The sequence below is a fragment of the Diplotaxodon limnothrissa genome, linkage group LG6, assembly GCF_057381915.1.
Source record: "Diplotaxodon limnothrissa isolate DT_005_m linkage group LG6, D_limnothrissa_male_GT1.1, whole genome shotgun sequence".
Taxonomy (NCBI): Eukaryota; Metazoa; Chordata; class Actinopteri; order Cichliformes; family Cichlidae; genus Diplotaxodon; species Diplotaxodon limnothrissa.
The window spans coordinates 24,608,176-24,630,473 of record NC_140601.1 but is presented as its reverse complement, the minus strand read 5'-3'; the positions used below and the strand labels follow the sequence as shown (position 1 = coordinate 24,630,473).

Genomic DNA, 22,298 nt, shown 5'->3' with positions numbered 1-22,298 from the left:
AATGTTTCTTTAAACTTTTATATATTATTTAATATATTCTTTAATTTTGTAATATTTCTTTAATAAAAAGTGAACAAAGCAGTAGAATACCAGAAGTTACAGAAACTTTATTAAGAATAAATATACAAGTAAACACTGAATGTGTCCACTTTAATGTTACACTTGGACTGCAGATTTAAAAATTGTGAACGTCCTATGAAAGAGCATGTGTGTTTGTCTGTGTGTTGTTGTGAGGACAAAAAAGTTTCAGGCATCCCAATTTTAAAGCTTCATTGTCTTCAACAGTAAGTTGATGTCATCACAGAGCTTTTTGTTCCTTGAGTTTCACTGCAGCATCACCTGCGTATGTGATTGTTTTGAAAAGAGTTGGGGTGTGTTTCCTGGGCACGAGAGCAGGACGCACAGCAGACACTTCTGTAATATGAGTAAACACACAGTCTGGCTTGAACCACCACCATGCAGTTATGATACTTATCACTGCATAATGGATCTGTGAAGGAAAAGAGGGGGGGGGGGGGAGGGTAAAGATATTTTAAATAATTGTATTTTCTGTCTGTTGTTTAGTGCAGTCATCTGCTTGGAGCAACTACTAAACTGGCTAACCTTGATAGAAGAGGTGGGACTAATTTAATCATCCTACAAGACGCCAAGACAAAAGAATCAAATGTACTGTATATGGACCACATTAAGCGAGTTCGAGTTCTTTTTGTTTGAGGCAGTTGGATCTGGATCAGCATCTTCATCGTCTGAGCTCTCTGTGATGTAAGGGGTCTAACACTGACCGTTCAGTATGCAGCTGAACTGCTGTCGTACAACACTGCTTGGCATGCTTACCTATTTCAGCTACACAAGGCTGTTTGTTGCATTCTTCTCGACTCTCCAGGATAAAACTGGGATCACAGCGATCGCTTGGGACGATGTTGTCAGCAAGACAACGGACCTCGCGCACACGGAAGCCAGCATTACAGGTCCGTGAACACTGAGGTCATAGGACGAAGACAGATTACACACAAACTAACCAGTTTGTCACAAATTGGTTCAGTTTTGTTTTTTTTAAAAAACACATGTTTTTAGATACTGAAAAATGCATTTTAATGGTCTCCTGTTGCACTAAAAAAAAGAAATCTTGTCCTTGGGATAACTGCAGATCTTTAATGAGGAAAAGTCTCAGTAAAAATGTAGAGTGGTCTATGACTTAAAGACATTAAAGGGGATACAGTGAAGCTGCAAGGAGTAGAGTTAGTCAACGTAAATGAGATTAAACATCCCATGCAAAGGAAAGAGTATAAGAGAGGTGAAGAAAAGAGGGCAGGCAGGGTGGAGTGGGTAAAGATGAATGTCAGGGATGATTTGTGACAAAAGGATAGCTGCAATGACAAAAAGACAGAAGGCCGAGGTTTAGGTGATATAACTGAGGATGGTGAGATTTTAATTGGGAGTGACCAGAATTGACAGAATTAGAAAGTATTATATAATAGGGGCAGGTCATGTTGAGCAGTTTGGAGACAAAGTCAGAGAGACAAGGCTGAGATGGTTTGGATGTGTGCAGAGGAGGAATAGTGGATATATTGGATAAAAGATGCTGAATCTGGAGCTGCCAGAACTGATTTAGACGTTTGGTACACTTACCGCACTCCACTCCGTAACATACCACTGGACACCACATGGCTTCAGTCTGCAGGGCTGAGATGTGATTGGCTTCGAAAGACTGGAACATTTTAACTGGTCCACAACTTCCATTTGACCATCGCTGTTTAAAATGCAAGCCACACTTCGGGTCTGTGTGCCATTCCCACACTCTGCAGAACACTTAAATTACCCACACACATAAGTGAGTCTTCAAATGGATGTTGTTTGCACAGTCTGCAATGATGTGTGTGTGTGTGTGTGTGTGTGTGTGTGTGTGTGTGTGTGTGTGTGTGTGTGTGTGTGTGTGTGTGTGTGTGAATAACCTGACTCCAAGGTCCTGTGTACCACTCCAGACGATTTTGGCATGGCCCTGAATCACATGATGTCACTTCTGGCGGGCGTTCCCCTTCACAGCTATCCAAAGGCAGATTTGTCACATGATCCATCAGGCATACTACAGACCTGGTTCGACTGCCTCTACCACACTCTGCAGAGCACTAAGGAGCATCACACACACATTTCATTTTATTTGGTCCCATTTTGAAATGTAACATTATTTTATTTGCACGTCCTGTCACAGTCTCCTCAAACACAATATCTAACACAAACAGTTTCAATATTACCCGCTGGCTCCAGATAGAGGTGAACCAGCTGCGTGCACAAAGTCCCATGTCACAGTTCTCTATAGTGTCTGGCTTCAGGTTCATGTTACACTCCTGATCATCATCCACATCGCCCTGGTTGCTCACACACACCACCTCCCTGGTGCGCTGGCCAACTCCACATGGTACTGAACACTAGAGGAGAAGATGAGAGATCTAGATTTGTTTCTCATGAAAATTACTGAGTTCCTTTTATTCAGTGACATGTAAATTCCTTTGCTGCAGCTATAGATTGTGAGTTATGCATGTTTGTCTTCCTAAATGCCCATTCATGGCTGTATTGCTGAAATGAATGGCACAAGATACACATTACACACAATGTTGTCAGCTAGTTATACTTTGCTGGTTAGTGGTAGTGCTTTTATTTTTACTCCTTTGGGTCTTCCACTCTTTACAGCTTGTATGATTTAATTGTTTCACATGCTCTACTTCTCCTGATTGGTCTCTGCACCTGCTCTTCAGCCTGCCCACCACCACTGCTGATTGATTCAAAGCGTCAGTCCTGTGCTCTAGTCAGGCTCCAGCTAATTGCAACAGCTGGCTTAAAAGAGGCAGCTGTGACTTTAGCTGTCTGGCTAGTTTTCTATGTTTGTTGCAAAAATAACATGTTATATGTTGGCTGGTATGTGTGTTAAAATTAAACGTACCTTAAGAAGTCCTGTTCTTTTTTTTGGGGGGGGGGGGGGGTCTGTAAGTTGTTATATTACCATTTTGGATGGTTTTCCTACTCTAGAGACTGGGCTAGCTATAGTCTAGAGTAAAACGAACATCACATGTACCACACTTGGTTGGTTCTGGCATTTTTTTCTGTTTCTTTCCATTTTTTATGGTGTTTTGTGTTGTAAAACATTTTAACTGTGCCTCCGCCTTCTCCACACATACTAGATGATTGTCATTGCTCCGCTTTTCCTCTAGAGAGCTGAGGACGTAGCAGCAGTGGAGACTTGTCTGGATTACTTAAATACCTTAAGACTTCCCCCACGACTGATAAAATTACACTCCTCATACTACAGCTGTTCATAAGTATTCATGAAATGTGTGTTTTCTCACAGGGCTCCACTCTGATCGTATATCCCACTGACTGCAGATTTTCAGCTGGCACGTAGACTGGGTCACTGGCATGTCAGATGAACCGCACATCTCTGACTTCACAGTAACTGAAGTTTCTGTCCCACTGGCGTGAACGTCGGTGACTTGGCGGCAGATGACCTGGCGATGCTGGGTCCCAGGTCCACACCTTCTACTGCACTCTGACCACTCACCTACGTCCCAGCTGTTAGCCAAGAGAATAGAGACATGATGTGCTTTAATGTTGATGCATAAGTTTACTAAAGACCTTCACCAAATTGCCTTTGCCCTAGCTCTGTCTTCTTGGTGACCACAACTACTAAGTTCCTCTTTTCCACAGCGTATCTTCCTCCCCTTTACCCCCAACCAGCCACTCCATGAGCCTGGTTCTGCTGGAGGTTTCTTCCTGTTAACAGGGAGTTTTTCCTTACCACTGTTGCCAAGTGCTTGCTCATAGGAAGTTGATTGCTGGGGTTTTCTCTCATGTCACTATAAATTTTTTACCTTACAATATATAAAGTGCCTTGAGGGGACTGTTATTGTGATTCAGCGCTGTATAAATTAAAATTTTGTGTGACCACTTCCCCACCATCTTAAAGGTTACTCGTTAGTGTTTGTTTTTAGAGAAAAACAGATCATACAAAAGGCTATCGCTGGAGCCCAAAAAGTGCTGCACAAATTCAGAAGTCTTTACTTTTCTTACTACTCATGTCTTGGTTTTATAGCCCTCTGTTTCTGCCACATTCCAAGTAAAAACATAAACATATATTTCATGATGACAGCAATCATGGATCACTGAGACTGTGGGCAAAATATCTGACAGACCCACAACCAAACATAAAGTTAATGTCCTAACATCTTGGCAGCAGTAAAGCAGAGTGGTATTTACCGCACGACATGAAAAATGAAGCCACACCAAAGAGATTTAGTGCGACTTACTGGCCGACTTATGGCTAGGACGTGTGCAAGTGATCAGGGTTCACCCCGAGAGTCACAGCACCATGTGGAAGTAATACTGTGTGCGTCATGTGTAGTTTATATGCAGCTCAGTCTGTGCATTAGCCACATCTAGCAGAATAGGACATCAGGTGTCTGTGGGTGTTGCTCACTATGCAGGACAGGGCTGTATGTTGCAGTCTTCTTCCCACTTTGTTGTTTCAATGGCAGGGTGACAAAAGTCAGCGGGAACAGCCGTCTGGGAATCCTTCTCAACACACTCCAGGACCACCTGACGCTTGCCTGGCAAAAACACAGACAAACACCCAGGGGGAAAAATTAAATAGGAGAGTGAAATATATGTGTGCTTATGCACAGTAATGTAGAAGCCCATTGTCCTAGAGACTGTTTCAGCTAGCGACTTGATTTCTTTATTTTAGTGGCTCTATGGTGTAGTAGTTTACATATTTACCAAACAAGTGAGAGACCCCTGGTTTCATCCCGGGAGAACATACAAATCCCTGAGATAATATCTGCCAAATCAGACATGCAGAGCTGCCCACTGTGGCCATCTTTGATTGTGTAAGCTATTATTATATGCTTTTCTTGTCTTTACAACTTGCCATTCCCGATGGCCCCAGGTGTAGATACTGTTAGCACTATCAGATTAAGATTTGAGAACTATGAACTAACTTCTTACCAGTGCCACAGGTTGTGCTGCACTCTGTGTGCCCGTTTTTCATCCAGGTGTAGGTGACATGAGACTCAGAGTTCACAGTAGGGTAAGAGGGAACCTGGTTGGGATGCCATGCCTCCTTGATGATGCTTTGTTTGGTCTTGCCATCATCATCTGGATAGGAGAAATCTACTGTCTCAGCTACAAGAAAGTTAGAGTTTAGAGGTTCCATGTGCCAGAGAAGAAGTGGGCTAACTTAAAATATAATATAACTTAAAATGTAACAAGTACAACCATAAGGCTGCCACACCGGTGGTTTTATTAATTATGGCTACTAAGATCTGTTTTAAGGACTGTGTGAATTTGTATGTAGGCTATTACAGTGGACAAACACTAGACTAAAACTAAAGCTGGGTGTGAACGAAACACTTTAGTTCACTGAAATAAAAACAAAAACTGGACGCTAGAAAAAGATGTAAAAAGACTGTAGTTGCAAAACTAACTAAAACCAAATTTTGAAAAATATACAGAAAATGACCTTATTCTTAGTTTTAATCTGGTTACAGCTGTCAAACCAACAAGTGCAAGGGGGCTTTACTGCATACTGTAAATATTTATAAAATGAAACAATGCTCATAATTTTGCCCCTGTACATCACCACAGTGGGTTTTAAATCAAACAAGATGTGAATAGTGTAGGCTTTCAGCTTTGGTTCACGGGGTTTAAGAAAATATTGCATCAACTGTTCAGGAATTACAGACATTTTGATACCCTGTCACATTTTCAGGGGATCCAAAACATATTACACATTTGACTGAGAAGTGGTTTCATGGCCAGGTGAGGCCTGAGGCCAAATCTGGCATAAGTGACAGCTTATCTTGTCTCAGTGTGTGGCAAAGGGCTCTTTGCCAGGAGAAAGTTTGACCTGTATCAAAAATGTCAATTAAACCCTAATCAAATGATCAAATGAACAGTTTTGCTGAAAACGATACGAAACGGTGTCACCCTGCAGTGCGATCTTAACCAAACACAAAGAGAAGCCAAAAAAGGGCACATGCTGTCTGAGGGTAAACCATAGTCCTGATAATGAGATACTGACGCTGTGGCCATACTGAGTAACTCAAATACAGCTTGTGTGCTTATGCATGTTAGTGAGTTTACTCACCCAGGGGAAGAACAGCAGAAGGTGTACCGGGCTCAGGAGCTAGGTATCGGTTTAAAGGCATGCTGTATTCATATTGCACAGTAGGAAATGGTTGTTGGTAAATCAGCTGTGAAAAAGAAAGAAAAAAAGATGAATGGCATCCAATAAGTAGTATTTTTTATACTATTTGTATTTGCATATCTTAATAGGACTCCTTGGAAGGTATATTTATTTGCTACTTTTAATTCTGATAATTTGTCAGACATATAAAGAAACTAAATTTGCACTTTTATAACCTCGTATCTCATAATGAAGCTCAAATTGTTTTTAATTTTTATGGGCAACTTTGTCAGATCAGTGTTTTTCATTTTCCATCTCACATAGACGTGCAGGTCCTCAGTCAGCGGCCCCGGTGCAGTGATGGACTCTCCATTACGAGACCGAATCTCATTGGGTCGTCGATATGTCAGATATGTTCCCAGAGCAACGTAGATCCCGGGTCTATTGATTAGCCAGTTTCCGTTGATGATGGAGACACCACGTTGGCTGAGCAGAGCTGGAAAATCCCCACGATTGTTTACTGCATTGGTGCTTGTCATTCTGGAAATACTTGTGCTATTAGATATGGTTATGTGTGTGTGTGTGTGTGTGTGTGTGTGTGTGTGTGTGTGTGTGTGTGTGTGTGTGTGTGTGTGTGTGTGTGTGTACCCAGATAATTTGGGCTCTTTTTGGTCTCCTGGATGCTGATGTTGCATGCTCCTGCAGGAATCTCTGCAATCTTATGGTAGCCAACGTGAAGGAAAGTCCGAGAAAAATTCCCCTTCACCACCTCAAACTGCTGCCAACAGATACACTGGCACATGTTTTATGCAAACAAAGCCACAACACTGCACCTTTGTACATGTTCAGACACTTTCTGCTTACTCTCTTTACCATAGTTTCAGCATCACCCGAATTATTTTCAACAGTATAATCACAGATTCCGCTGGATCACATTACTGTTCTTTTTCTCTCATTTTCACTCGTGTATCTTGCTCTCCCTCCTCTTCCTGGAAATCCCATAGCTCACTCGGTCCAACAGTTGGTTTGAATTGGGGAATCTTTCTGGTCTTCCTCTCCAATCTTCCACAGTGCAGATCTCTATTTTGCAAATGAGTTTGGCTCATCTGCTCCGTTCCTGCCATCTCTCTTTTAACATTTTCTCTGGTTCTTTGCATTTGAAATTTTATTTACAGTCTGATATTACTCAGTCTGTTAGTGATTACTCTCAGCCTGAGTGGCACAAACAGAGATGATCTAAAACAAACAGGACACCCCCCCACCCCCACCTCCCCGAGGGCAAACTCAGTCCCACTCCTGCCTCCCCAATCTTAAAAGATTGTTACTTGCATTTTGCATCAGAACAAGCACGAATGCCTTCCCCTTGTAGCTCATACTCTATACCCCCCCCCCAATGAAAGTGTGGGCGTCTTACCTCCAGAGGGGACGAGCCACCTGTGTTATCCCAAGGAAGAGCACCTGTGGCTGGGGAGAGAAGACAGATCAAGTGCAGCAGAGCCAGAACTCGACCCTGCCCCAGATAGCAGGGCTGCTGCCACAATCCAGCCATGAAGAGACTGAGAGAGGAGGACAATCTCACACACTCACATAGACACACATCTGTAATGAGGGGAGTGTGCGTTTGAGAGTTGGGGTTGGCTTATGGGGTGGGAGGGAAAAAGGACAGTTTGGGAAGGATGTAAAGAGACGTGCTGAGAGAACGTTACAAATGTAGGTGTCCTTTTAAGTGGATTTCACCTCCTTTACTCTTTGGTATGAATTCTGTGACAGCTCACAGAGAGCGTGTGTTTGTGAGAGAGAAAAATGGACAGACTCCTGTAGCGTATCCTAACGCTTGTCCAAAGACAATATTTCTCCCTTTGAATCATCATGCAGGATTGTGGGGCTTTAGAGAGGCATACTTCTTGCTTCTCCACCCACTTTTTGTTTTTTGCTGTATAAGGCTTGTTATGTTTTGAGTTATTGTTTTTATTATATTTTAGTGATGATGGGAAACACCTTTAGAAATTCTTTGGGGGAAAAAAAACAAAAGCCCACAGCAAACTGCTAGAGGATGGACTGAAAATCAAACACACACACGCACTGAGTGGCATTGTTCCCTGGTGTTTTAAATTCCCTGAATAAATGATTCACATGCATTATTTTGCCATCTTATCATGACTCAGTTTACTACCATGTTGCTCTGTCCTTTAATGATCAGATCGCTTTTAACATTACTGTATATTCACTGGCCTGCATTCAAAACCCCACTGTCACACACTCCCAAGGTCTTCAGTTTGAGAGTTTTGGCTAATATTTTGGATGAACATGAATGATTTGGAGGAGTCCAAACACATATGGGTGTAATATATTACCTTGGCTGAATGTTTTAGTTCTGGGAAGAGGACTGTTTTTGCCCTGTAAACACACAATGTAGTGAAGCTTGCCTAGTTCCACCGTTTCATGTTGCGTAGATTGGAGCAATGAGAGTCAGGTCTATCAAAACTTATGACACAGAGCCACTTCGGGAGGTAGGGGGCAGATAAAAACATGTCTTACCTGTGTTGCTGAATGGAGTGACAACATTTCAGACCTGAAAAACCTTTTTTCCCCCCACAGACTGTCCTTCGATTGACCCTGCAGCTGTTCACAACATGGGTGTGAAATTGCCAGGATCAAAACTTTCCCAACTTCTCTGAGAGCCCCCTTCTTTGTGATTGTGTATGCGCTCATGTTTATGTGTGGACTCTAAAAAGATATATGAGACACATATGTGTGGATAAAGTGCAGTGATGCAATGTCTGTTGTACACAGCCAATCGGGCCACTGTTTAAAGAGGTTGAGTGAGAACGAAAATCTGTTATTCTGCAAAGCTTTACATCTCTCCTATTGAGTGTTTAGCACGAGCCCTCTGACTGGAGACAGTGAGGCAAAGTGCAGCACAACCTTTATGATAGCATGCACCTACATACACATGTTGTACATCTAAACACGGACATACATGCCCCTCTTTTTCTTTACTTCAACCCTCTCTGGCAACCATCCAGGTCTAAGACGCCAGTCCCCTGCAGTGAACACCCAGCAGCCATGGACTAATGACACAGGCATTCTGGGAACCTCCAAGAATCTGTCAGAGGATACTAGATGTACAAGACAGAAGCTGTTAGGACCACAATGTCTGTTTTTGGTTGTGACACCTTTATAGCTGCTACAGGATCTCTCATTATACACTCGCTGGAGGTGGTACAGCAGTATGGAGCTAAATATGTATGAAGGTAAATATCTTGCAAAATGTGAGAGCTTGTAGAATCTTACATTTTACAAGCTCTTACATTTTGCAACATGTTTACCTTCACACAGCAGCTCCTTAACGCAGAGATCTGCTTGAATGACAGCACACAGCAGCATATATCCCAAAACAAATGCAGGACGTGGATGCACAACCTGCATATTACACACATCTGCTAACATGATGTTTCTTATTGTTTTTAAAAGTTTCCGTGCAATTACACCAGGATTTTGTTCATGACATTTAGTTGCCTGACTGTTATGATTATGTACTGATGCTTATATGTGAAACTTTGCTGGCTGGACATGGCCTTGGCAGTCCCGGGCTGTCTGTTAAAACCATTTGCCGTAACAAAATTTGCTCTCAACAGCATTATAACCATTTTTTTTTTAAATTCTTTGAGTTGTATCTTATAAAAGGACCCAGAGGGGGGAACACCCTGTGCCTTGCAGTACGTTACAATACATTCAAAATATGTTTAAATCTGCAGTAAACCTATGAGCTCATGCAGATTTTAGACTAGCTGAGATCTGTTAAAAAAAACACGGCTATTGCTTTCCAGACAATCAACCGTATGTAACTATTTAAAATATGTTTTCGTCGGTGTGTAAGTGATTGTGTATGTGTGTGTGTGTATGCTGACCACAAAGTACAAATGACACAAAGACAAAATAGTGACGTTCGAGATTTTGTTTTTTTAAAACCTCATACTGGTCTCCATTTTCCTCTGTTTTCCACTTTCCACCGCTGCTCTCTCCGCTCTCTTTTCTTCTTTTCACTCTCCCGTCTCCTCACACTCACTTTCTCCTCTGTTTGCTTCCAGCTGTGGTTATTTGATGTGCCTCTGTCCCATCCCGTCCAGCTGCCGCACAGACCAAATGAGTGGTTCTGTCATCCTGCTGACACCTGGACATCCCCTAACCACAGATTACTTCCCTAACAACCGACTCATTTCCTAACAACCACGAGACATACAGGATGGTCACTGATTAATCACTGAATAGCTCCGTAGCTTTGTGGTTGTCCCTTTACAATTAAAATAATCAGGGAAAATAATCAGGGGGGAAATAACTTTATACATCATCTGCAGTGAAAGTGCTTGCATTACAAGTGGTAGACAGAAGATGGGGTTCTGCTAAAATGCATTTATAGTTCACCTCTCACCTGTTTCTAATTACAGACTTCAGACAGGCACAGCTGAAGACACCTCTTCTGACACCTTAAATACATCTCTTCGGTCAGCCACTGCAATCACATACCTATAGGGTCAAAACAGAACACTTTCCACATTACAAAAAACACACAAGGCTTTCCTACCTGCAGGTCGTAATATACCTGTATATGAAAGCATGATTACCAGTATCATCATTCGTCCACAGTATATTGGTTTAAGTGTAAATACTTATACATAAAATATAAATATTTACTATTTGAGGTAATGGGAAACTCAGGAGGTTTTTTTTCTATTTCTTTTTCCATATGGGAATAATAGATGAACAAATCTGGCAGCATAGTGATGCAGTAGTTAAAACGTTGACCTTGCAGCAATTAGTCTGTGGGTCTGAATCTGTTCGTTGACTGGGGCTGGGAAATGGTGGACCCTGTGTCTTACCCAGTGTACGCTTGTATACGGTTGACCAATGGGAATAGGTTGCTTGGTGTGATAGTTTATATTATACTACATTATGTGGACAGCCAGGTGTCACTTTTACCAGAATCCACTGGCAAATGAAGGCAAACTGGCAGAAGTACAGTGCCATACGCTGGACAGTGTTCTGGTCCTGACATTTATGTGGGCTCTACTTAAACATTGTGGTAGACCCTTCCATTGTTGCAGAAGCCTTCCACACTATTGTCTGCCTCTCTGGAAAAAAAAAAACTACTTTAGGAATGGTTTGGGCAACCTAGCAAATTCAAGTTGTTGACTTGTCCTCAATTCCCTAAAATCCAGTCTGAGTACCATCCGTGGAGACACTATCTTGCAGTTTTTTAACTAACATCTTGTTCCTGACAACACAGGATGCTTTCAGAGGACTTGCGGAGTGCATGCCTCAATAGGTCAGGCCTGTTTTGGCAGCAAAAGCGGGACCTACACAGTAGTAGGAAAAAGAGATTTCAGTGTTACAGGGATGAGTGTATGCATACCAAAACAAATAAATGATTTCTGACTGGCTGGGAGGTGTGTATTAACTTGTGGCTTGTTGGACTACTGAACCGTGTAAAGCCCAACAGAAATGCATTAACCCACATTGTACATATCTGACCAGACTAGTGCCATTAGTCCTTCCTATATGTACTCCAATATTTAACCATATTTAACCAGTATTTGTAGTTTTTGTATGCATTTAGAATATATTACTGTGCTACTTTAGCTGTATTTAGCTATATGTCAAACTACTAATCTGGGTTTTAGGGGCAAATATGTTTGTTTTGTACCTTCTTATATCCTATTTGGAAGTTAAAATAGAAATGCATACGCATTTAGCAAATAGATCATACATACACATAAATAATAAAGCACAGGTTTCCAAGCAGAACATGTATTGTAACAAGATGATGAAAATGATATTCATTTAACCCGTCAGGGGTTTTAATGTTGTCTCTGACTGGTAAAGTGAACCAAATATAACACCAAATATAAATACCATGTTCGATTTTTTTTTTAACCCCTGACTCGTTTGTATAAAAAAAACAACTTGGTAATTAACGTAATTCTGATTGTGAACCAGCCTGCAGAATGAAAACAAAGTTGCACTAACTGTGCTTTTTGTTTTACAGCTGCAGTACTCTTTTTCACCACAGGGGGAAGCACGAAGCGCAAACCGGAAGCAGGAAATGTAGTCACGTCAACGTGCGAAATTCAAACTTCTGTAACAAAACATCGGTCTGCCGGACTCGGGCTTTACCGTGTGGTTAACTGACGCTGCCGTCTTCCTCTGTTTTCGTTCAGGTAAATGCAGAATATCGAGTACTGTTTTGGTTCAGTTAAGGTTTATTGTAGTTACTTTTACCAACTGCAAGCGGTATTAATGATTTATGTTGGCTACAGTTATGCAGTAATTGACGTTAAGCTAGCTGAACGGTCACAAACCGATAACCAGTGAGTGCCAAACGTAGTTTTTTCGTGTCTGTTGCCAATTTTAAGCATTTTCCTCTCCAGGAAAGTTTACCATCTTGCGCCGGAGCAGGGAAGATGCCAATAGAAAGGACGGAGCATCGCGGAGCGGACGAGCTCCAAAGATATTATGAGGTTTATGAGACTATCGGCTCAGGTAATGCAAGGGTTAATTGATGCATTTAAGAAAACAATTACTATCTGTATCGTATCCTCTCTGAACCCTGTGTGTGTTTTTTCTTTCTTTCTGTTTTTTCCCCAGGAGGTTTCGCTAAAGTCAAGCTGGGTCGACACATCTTGACAGGAGAGAAGGTTGCCATTAAAATCATGAATAAAAAGGATCTTGGGGTAAGAAATGAAACCGGCAATAGAAAAATAGGGTCAAACACAAAAATATAGCTCAGAGTATAAAATGTCAGAAACAATTATCACAAGTTGTTGCATTCAAAAGTGAGGCAGCCTAGTTGTATGTTGGTGCCATTAGTCTATACTTGTAAGAGTTCAGTTCAGTCTTTATTTAGATCTGATAGTGAAACGGAGTGACAAGCAGTAAACAAATAAAAGATTAAATATTTACAAATATGTACCAGTTAAACTACTATTAAAACTGCTATGAACTACAGAGGGAATCATTCCTGGCTGTAAAACTCCTCCATCTAATGCACAGTACACACTGCCATAGTTACACCCTTTTCCACATCCTCTACAAAAATAATTTTAGAGTAAAATGTCAATCATATGTAATTTCTGTAATGTTCTGGAGATTGAGCTATTTGTATATATTGGAGCTCTTGGCTTTATTTTGTAACTTTGATAATGTATTGGATATTTAATTTAGTTCAGTATGTTACTCTTCTTGTTGTCTTGGAGCAACACTAACCACATAATGTCCTTAGCATTAATAAAGTATTCTGATTATCTTAAATTCAGAGTTTACACTAATGCAATTTCAGCCACTAGAACACAGATCAGAAAGTTATTGGTTGCATTTGTTGTCCATTTATCAGCAATAACAGCTGTTCAGCCAATAAAATTTGTTTCATGTTTGTCTGACAACAAACTGGTGATTTCCAATTGCACCAAGCAGTAAAATAAATTTGTGTTTCTATCAGAATTAAATTTGTTATTAACTTTTGTTCCTAAATGTCTGTAACTGTTAACTCAGTTTCACTGGCCTTTTGGTTTAGGTGCATGCAGGTCAATTAGTCATGACACATCATTTATAAAAATCAACAACTGACATTTGGCACTTTTCAATAACTATGTGCTGGAACTGCAATTCAAATCTTTTTGGCCGACTAATGATTCAACTGTTATGTTTGCTCAAGCATTCATTTGTTTACAATGAGAGTAAGATGACCTCGCCCTGAGTTGAACCTTTAATCTGGGGAGAAAAAGTCACGCCCTGGCATTTGTCCTGTTACCTTCCAAGTAATGCTGAAGCTTTTCTAACACCCCATTTTCCTCTGCAAACCGGACCTTGTCTAGAACAAGAGGTTTCAGAAAACATTAGTATGGGAGTGGTTCTTCTGAAATAACTCAGTATTTCGCTTGAGCACAATTCGCGGCTCTTGCTCGTCTTCAAATAGGCAGAACAAACAAAGAATAATGTTGTTGTTTTTTTTTTAAAAGAAAGAAAGTGTACAGTGCAGTAAACAGTATTTGTATGTATAAATAATTTACAAGAAATCCCTGTGTTTCACCTAGGATGACCTACCCCGTGTGAAGGTGGAGATCGAAGCCATGAAGAACCTGAGTCACCAACATATCTGTCGACTGTATCAGGTCATAGAGACCTCCACCCAGATATTTATGGTGTTGGAGGTAAGGGCATAAGCAATGTGTTATGTGAGAATGAATATAAGCTTAAGATCAATTTCTGGGGTTCTCCTCTCCCCCAGAATTTAATTTGAATAATAATAATAATGGTAAATAAAACTATGTTATCATTATCAACTTATTTTAAGTGATATTGACTTTTATGCTTATCAAATGACCTAAAATAACATGAAAAGCCACAAATTTCTTTTCGGTAAGGCAACACAGTTTTTTTTTGATGCAACTATATGTGGGCTAGTTGAGATAATTATCCCCAAAACCTGCTTTGAACCAGAAAAATCCTGAATTCTTTTTTCTTCTTTCCCTCAATCTTTCATTTTACTTTCAGTACTCCCCTGGTGGGGAGCTCTTTGACTACATCATAGCTAAGGACCGCCTGTCTGAGGAGGAAACCCGGGTCTTTTTTAGGCAAATTGTGTCAGCAATGGCCTATGTCCACAGCCAAGGATACGCACACAGAGACCTAAAACCGGTAAAAAACAAACAAACAAAAACAACCACCAAAAAGTGTCATAGATCAGTTGTGGCTGTAATATGAATCTTAAAGTTTTTCTCTTTGAACTCTAGGAAAACTTATTGATTGATGGAGACCACAACTTGAAGCTTATAGACTTTGGCTTGTGTGCCAAACCTAAGGTATATTACCAAATTCCTTTTCCCTCTTTGTGTGTATTATAAATATTTAGCATCAGGGCGAGGGAAAAACGTTCTTAAGGCATTTGCTGTTTACCAAGGTACTCCTCAGTCTATTGTACAAACTAGTTCCATGCATAACACACTACACTGGTGCACGACGTGAGACAAAGCAGCACTTATGTAAAATTTGATTACCAGGCATATCTTTTTTCCAATCATATTGAACACAGAAAAACCACCCAGGGTCCTAAATATCTTTCTGAAAGGTTGTTTGTGAGTTTGGATTTTTTTTTTTTTTTTTTAGCTACTTTGGAAAATGTAGTAGTTAGTTATGGATAAGGCTTTAGTGTATCCTGATACTTATGGATGTTGCAATGAGGAAAAAAATCTCAGACAAACATCCATTTTATTTTTTCAGAAGCATGGGGAGTAAAATAATCATAAAAGGAACACTGTTGTGTAGCACATCATAACTAAAACTTAGACATGTGTATGCATGCTGTACTCGATGCTGTGTATAATCATGACCTAAATAGCATGTTGTTGCCTCTTGTAGGGAGGGTTGGGCTATGAGCTGATGACCTGCTGTGGGAGCCCTGCTTACGCTGCTCCTGAACTTATCCAGGGAAAAGCGTATATTGGATCAGAGGTATGACATGTTCTTTGGTAAATACAACTTTTAGAAATGCTGGGGTTTTAATTCAAAAATTTCTGAAGTCGCAGTATTTGCATTTGGCTTTCACCAAGATTTATGAATACCTGCCTGTTCCACGGTTCGAGTTTTTCATGGTGTCGTGATCACATTTGCTGGCGTGCAATTCAGTGCAACTGAGCTGTGAAATGTTATCTGTAACGCATGAAGCTGAAATACCGCTGTGTGGTGTGTAACTCCCTCCTCCCAGGCTGATGTATGGAGCATGGGAGTACTGCTGTTCGCTCTGCTCTGTGGACACCTGCCCTTTGATGATGACAACTGCATGATCCTCTACAGGAAGATTACAGTAAGAGCACTCTTATTTTTAAAACCTTTCCCTTAAGTTCCGGGTGCTGCTCCTCAATTTTTGTGGGCATTCAAGGAAACTCACAGCAAGCTGTTGTCTTATCATTATTATTATTATTTTTTAATGGGTTTCTTGATGTCTTCTTTATTTTCAGAGGGGTACATATGATAACCCAAAGTGGCTCTCTCCAGGTAGTATCCTCCTCCTCAACCAAATGTTACAGGTCAGTCAGTTTATTTGCTCTTGTCTTTGTATACCTGTCAGCCTCTCAACCTGTGATATGTATCATTTGTTTACTGTTCTCTAGAAAACTTGATTCTTTTTAATTAAAACTGAGGTGCAAATCTTCTTTTTTTGGTTGAATTACAGTAAGATGCAATTATGCATTTGCCACATAAATTTATTATAACAGAACACCTCTTACTCTCAGTAAACCTAAAAGCATTTTCCAAGATTTGAAGGCAAATCTGTTTCTGCTACAGATTGTGGACTATGTAGTTTTGTGCAGGTTGAGTTGTAGTTTCTGTATGTGTCCTGCAGGTGGACCCAAAGCGGCGTCTGACTGTCAGACAGCTGCTGGACCATACCTGGGTGATGAAAGACTACAACAGCCCTGTGGAGTGGTACAGCAGGCAGCCGGTATGGACAGACACACAAAAAAAACTGCATAAGAAAACTCATAATTGCAAATGGTAGCGTTTGCTGTGACATCGCTTTTACAGCCTTTTTCAGGCTTTTCCCCCTTCTTTTAGATTGTCCAGTCAGCATACAAGTCATTGTTCTGTGACATTACCATAGTCCTTAACATCACTTTCTTTTTTTCATCGGGATTAGTGTATGAAACAAGAACAGTCTGCAAATGCACATCTCCACCAAGGCTGAAAATTCCACACTGTACATGATGTGGAACCAGATTAGTTTGTGATATATTCTTGAGATTTTGTCCAAGTTTTCTTATTTTTATGTGATGTGCATGTGTGAAGATAGGACTGTGATATGGATCTGTGAGGAAATGACCAGTTTTGCCCTCTGCTGCAATCCTGAAGAATCCTTCAAAACAAAAATCTTGGATCCAGATGAACTCCAAAAGTTAATTGGTACTAAATTAGGCCAAGCCTGAACCTCTGTGAACACATTTTTGATGCAAAACCTTCTTCAGCTGTTTTGAATAATCCTTCAAACAAACAAACTGAATCAATGAAAAACCTCCTTGGTGACGATAATAAAATTTGTCTGTTTGTAGCTTTGTGTGTTCACAGTTTAATCTTTGTTTTGTCTTTTGTAGCTTGGCTACATGGATGAAGACTGTATCACTGAGATGGCAGTAAACATGAAGCGATCAAGACAGAGCACCACAGCGCTGGTGAAGGAGGTGTGTGTCTGTATATGCATATTTCAGCATCATTATGTTGTATTTATCATATTATACTAGAACTTGTACTTAATTTCTGTTAGACATCTACTTAAATACATCTTAAATTATCTCCCACAGTGGCGATATGACCACATCACAGCCACCTACCTGCTGCTGCTGTCTAAGAAGCAGAGGGGAAAGCCTGTCCGCTTGCGCCCTGAGCCAGCTGTCTGTGAGGACTCCTGCTCGCCTCTGCATCAGGGACTACAGGTCAGATTTAGGACCAGAGCTTCCATGATGCTCTGCTCTTTTAAAGCTGCTTACAGCTGATACTGATACATTTTGCTGTTATGGATTTTATTTTTTTATTCTATCTCTGTTAGACCAGAAAAGCTCTGCACTTCAGTGAGGATGAAGACGCTTTGATTGTGGATTCCTTGGACATTTGCTCAGACTACATCGATGATTGCCCCTGGGTTTCAGTTCCACAGCACACACCCCAGAGGGTCAGAGGTCAGCCAGATGGAATCATAAAAAAAGACACGGTATGTGGAAGTTGCTATAAGTATAGATTTCTCTTTTCTTTCATGTGTCTAAATGAGTAGACTGAAGAAAAAGGTAAACTCGGATTGAAAGCCTTCTCTTTAGACACGCTGTCCAACCACGTCAGAAGCTGGATGCGTTTAGTCGTTCCAAGTGGCCACGCTTTAAGGCAGAGTGACAAACCAGCCATTGTGGGGAAGGGGAGGCAGATGTTTAAATGTTTAAAAATGGAAAGGACACCCACTTTTCTCGCCAGGGTGGTAAACATAGAAAAGTATTCCAAATAACCACCTAATTAATCCGAAGCAGAGAGCAACCAATCCCTGATTTCTCTCTTACTGCCGTATGTCAGAAAGTACAGTCTGAACGGGAAGTTACAGATACTGAATGAATAAGAAATTCTCCAGCTGATACCTGAAAGAAGCAGGGGGATGAGGTTTTGGGTGCTTTCTGGCTATCTGAAATGCAGTTCAGATAAATCCCAAATGCAGCTTTTTTTCTGAGACACCACATTTGGGGGCGACCGTGGCTCAGGGGGGTTGGGAAGCGTATCTGTAACCGGAAGGTCGCCAGTTCGATCCCCGGGCTCTCTCTCCTGGTCGTTGTGTCCTTGGGCAAGACACTTCACCCTGCCACTTACTGGTGTTGGCCAGAGGGGCTGATGGCGTGATATGGCAGCCTCGCTTCTGTCAGTCTGCCCCAGGGCAGCTGTGGCTACAACCATAGCTTGCCTCCACCAGTGAGTGAATGCGAGAGAGAATGAATAGTGGCATTGAAAAGCGCTATATAAATCTAATCCATTATTATTATCATCATTTGTCTTTTGGTATTTTTAAAGAGGCTGGTATCGCCATCGGTGGAAAAAGGACATCCTTCAAGCCCGACCCCAGAGAGAGCGCGAAAAGCGACACCTCGCTACCATAGAGAGAGGAACCGAGAACAGGCCAGCGAGAACAAGGAGAATAATGATGTCCAAGACAGAGACGTTGACATTTTTGCCTTGCCTCCACCTCGAACGCCTGTATCCAGTAAGAGGAATGCACGCCTCAATAAGAATGTGTTGACCACACCCAATCAAAATGCTAATATCAACAGCCCCAAACCCAGTGTGGCCACACCTAAAGGTAAGAATAATTTCTTAATAGATTCTTGGTCACTCAACCAAAGACAGAAAATTGAGTACCGTACAGACAGTACAGAGCTCTGGGCATCGTACAGTTTATTTGTACTGTAATTGTTGTTCTCAACAAGGGTTTGAAGTGCAGTGCCTATTAGATCAGATTCGCATTAACCAGCTGCCCCTCTCCTCCACTCACCCCCTGCCCCCCCTTCATTTATCCGTCCCTCGCTTGGTCTTACACAGCTCTCATAATCACAAGTGCCACAACCACATGCCAAACATTTGCAAGTAAATTGTATTCTGGTAATAAACTCATTTATTGGGTCTGTTTTTATCCCAAAGCCACTCATATTTCTGTGATTTAGCTGTCATTTTGCCACTGAAAATGGACACACACACACATCTATCACTGTCAACTCAAAGGTGAGGTTATTATCAAGAAGCAGCTAATTCTGTTCACTTATCTGTGAATGAAGGACACTAATATGAACGGAGAATCATTAAAGTCTTAATCATTTGTCATAGCGACTTGTCTGCTCACATGTCCAGCCTCATTAGATGCCTCTATAAATTCAGCCACCAGCTCGCTGCAGCTGACCTAGTTGATGTTGAATCCTCGGAATACGGCTCAGACCTGCTCTCTTTGCAGCCTCCTGCTCTGCAAACTACAGCAAAGTGCAAACGTGCTACCTGTGACTTACTTGTCCTCATATTTCTCTCTGACTCACGCACACACACACACACATACACACACACACATACACATACACACACACACACACACACACACACACACAGTGGTCTATGCGTGTCTGTCCCTAGGCGTGTGCTGTGACAGGTGTAGCTGTCTCTTTCCTTTGCTCACTGTCCCACGTGGGCTGTAGTGACATGTGTTCTCTTACCACTAAAGCCTAGCTCTCTTGTGTGTGCGTGTGTGTCAAAATCGTTATTCCTTTGTGTTCACAACTCCAGTGTCAAAGCCAGCCAGTTCGATGCATAAGAGCACAGGGCTGTTACCTAAGCGTTTTCAAATTTATTCTCATTCCAAACACTTCTCCCTGTTGAGTGACCTTGGGGTTGGTAAAAAACAAACCTTTATCCATGTTGTGTTAGCGGTATGCTTTATTTTTTGTGTTGTCTTTGATCAGCTCTTGATTTAAACTAGAGTTCCTGAGTGACAGTGAGTGAAACATTCAAACCCCAAGCTGACTATACTTCTCAGGAGCTTCACGGTTATTTCCCTAACACTACGATCTGACCAAAACAGTCATAGCCAAAAATGTATTATAAGAGGGGTTTATTTGACACTGAATTCCACATGAGTTATCAATTTTCAGTTTGATTTTTCCTTATTGGTTAATGAAATACTCACATATTTATAGTTAAATTATTTTGCTATAAAATTCTGCCGCTTATTAAATTGGATTAAACCTGGATTCCTTCTCAGAGCCATCACAGGGTGGTGACAACGTCTGTGTAAAATCTATGGTGAAACAATCCTAGTGCTCACTTGATGCATGACTTCAGCAGGCACTGAAGACAGTCCTGATGAGTTTATGGCCTAAATCGATAATCGATAAGGCATACTGAATAAAACATGAACTGTGGTCTTTATTGTGCTTAGTGACACAAATAAAAGCAAGTATTCTTTAGGCTAGCCAACCAAATGAGCATTCGGTGTTTCTTGCTTTCTCAGTCAGATCCACCAATATGTATAGAAGTTCTGTGTTTGCAAGGTAGTAAGTTTTCAACTTTCTTAATGCACTTTTTTCTGGTAGGTGGAGACGGCTCATCCAAAGAGCACAAGAAGAGAGCAGCAGAGAACAAGGATCCTGCAAATGTAGAAATCATAGCCTTCAGCCCAGAGCGGAGGTGAGTAAAGGTTCCCTAAATGGTGCTTTCCCTTCAACAGAATTTATTCTTTACTTTTAGTCATAAGAATGGGTCATAAATGTGTTCTTGAGTCCTTGAAACCAGTAACATGTAAGCCAATGGGAAGGGCAGTTCAGGATTCCTGAGCTAAAGTGAGGCTTTTTTTTTTTTTTTTTTTCCTCTGTGCTCTTAAGGTCCAGGTCACTGGACTTGGCTGTCACAGGAGACAGTGGGAAGAAGAAACGAGGGGGAAAGATGTTTGGTTCCCTGGAGAGAGGTCTGGATAAGGTGATAACCATGCTCACGCCAAACAAGCGACGAGCTCTGCGGGATGGTCCACGTAAGATTAAGGTAATAGAAAGCCGAAAACCCCCAAAGCAGATCCATCATCAGTAAAATAAAAATTCAAAGACAATTAATTTACAGCAAAATGATTGAAATTCTGATCAGTGGCTTGGCTGTGTTTTCCACCAGGCACAGTACAACGTGACTCTGACCAGTCAGACCAATCCAGACCAGGTGCTTAACCAGATCCTCTCCATCCTGCCGGAGAAAAACATCGACTTCACACAGAAAGGGTAAGAATTCCCGTTACCTCCCTGTCTTCTGACTGGTTTGCTCACTCTTGGACCAAATGTTAATGTTTCCACATTGTTCCCATTGCCTTTCCTCCAGGTATACTCTGAAATGTCAAACCTGGGGTGACTTCGGGAAGGTGACGATGGCATTTGAACTGGAGGTGTGCTTGCTGCAAAGGCCCGAAGTTGTTGGGGTCCGCCGCCAGAGGCTGAAGGGAGACGCTTGGGTATACAAGCATCTGGTGGAGGACATTCTCTCCACATCCAGTATTTGAAGGGGGGGAAAAAAAGCACTTTCTTACCAGTATCTACTAGTCCTAAGTGAATTCGCACTGGCTTTCTTTGCTGAAGAAATACCACTGACTAACCAATGAGTGATGCATATACATGGACAATGATCAGTCCTTCATTGTTGTTTGGAATATTGTCCGTAGGCTAGTCCGGAATTCCCAAAATACATGTTACATTAAATTTATGAGCATCACGTCTCAGGATCCTGTCTGTACAGTGCGTCTTGTTTTATGTAGAACAATTTTTAATTTCCATTTTCATAATGAGTAAGCTTTATGTAATTGATGTAAAGTGAGTTGAGGTGTGTGTCTGAAATGAAACGGGACTTCTTACACTATACCTTCCAGCTTCTTATTAACATATTTATGTCTTCTTCTTGTTGTTCTCCCCTGTAGATGCAAAATTTTTATGAATAGGATGAAGTGTAAAGAATGACTAATTCTCTGTACACATGTTTACAGCTTTCATCATGTTTTTATGTGGTTATATTAAATGTCCTTTTTTCT

The 22,298-nt window shown here is 41.2% G+C and overlaps 2 protein-coding genes across 2 annotated transcripts; one reads left to right on the top strand and one right to left on the bottom strand.

Moving 5' to 3' along the window:
• Positions 1-335: 335 nt before the first annotated feature.
• On the bottom strand, positions 336-9,562 carry LOC146630617 (thrombospondin type-1 domain-containing protein 4-like). Its single transcript, XM_085356584.1, has 13 exons — positions 9,505-9,562; positions 7,590-7,774; positions 6,824-6,944; positions 6,496-6,671; positions 6,137-6,242; positions 4,996-5,172; positions 4,469-4,598; positions 3,342-3,564; positions 2,253-2,426; positions 1,953-2,126; positions 1,630-1,809; positions 835-979; positions 336-490 (listed from the first exon to the last, which is right to left on the bottom strand). Exons 1-13 carry the CDS (start codon positions 9,560-9,562, stop codon positions 336-338), a joined length of 2,004 nt encoding a protein of 667 aa, XP_085212710.1.
• A 3,074-nt stretch (positions 9,563-12,636) lies between these two features.
• melk (maternal embryonic leucine zipper kinase) lies at positions 12,637-21,776 on the top strand. The gene is made up of 17 exons (XM_085355989.1): positions 12,637-12,715; positions 12,821-12,906; positions 14,266-14,382; positions 14,726-14,869; positions 14,965-15,033; positions 15,590-15,682; positions 15,936-16,034; positions 16,189-16,257; positions 16,575-16,673; positions 17,320-17,406; positions 17,527-17,658; positions 17,772-17,933; positions 18,770-19,055; positions 20,830-20,923; positions 21,118-21,274; positions 21,398-21,501; positions 21,599-21,776. Exons 1-17 carry the CDS (start codon positions 12,637-12,639, stop codon positions 21,774-21,776), a joined length of 2,055 nt encoding a protein of 684 aa, XP_085212115.1.
• Positions 21,777-22,298: the final 522 nt, after the last annotated feature.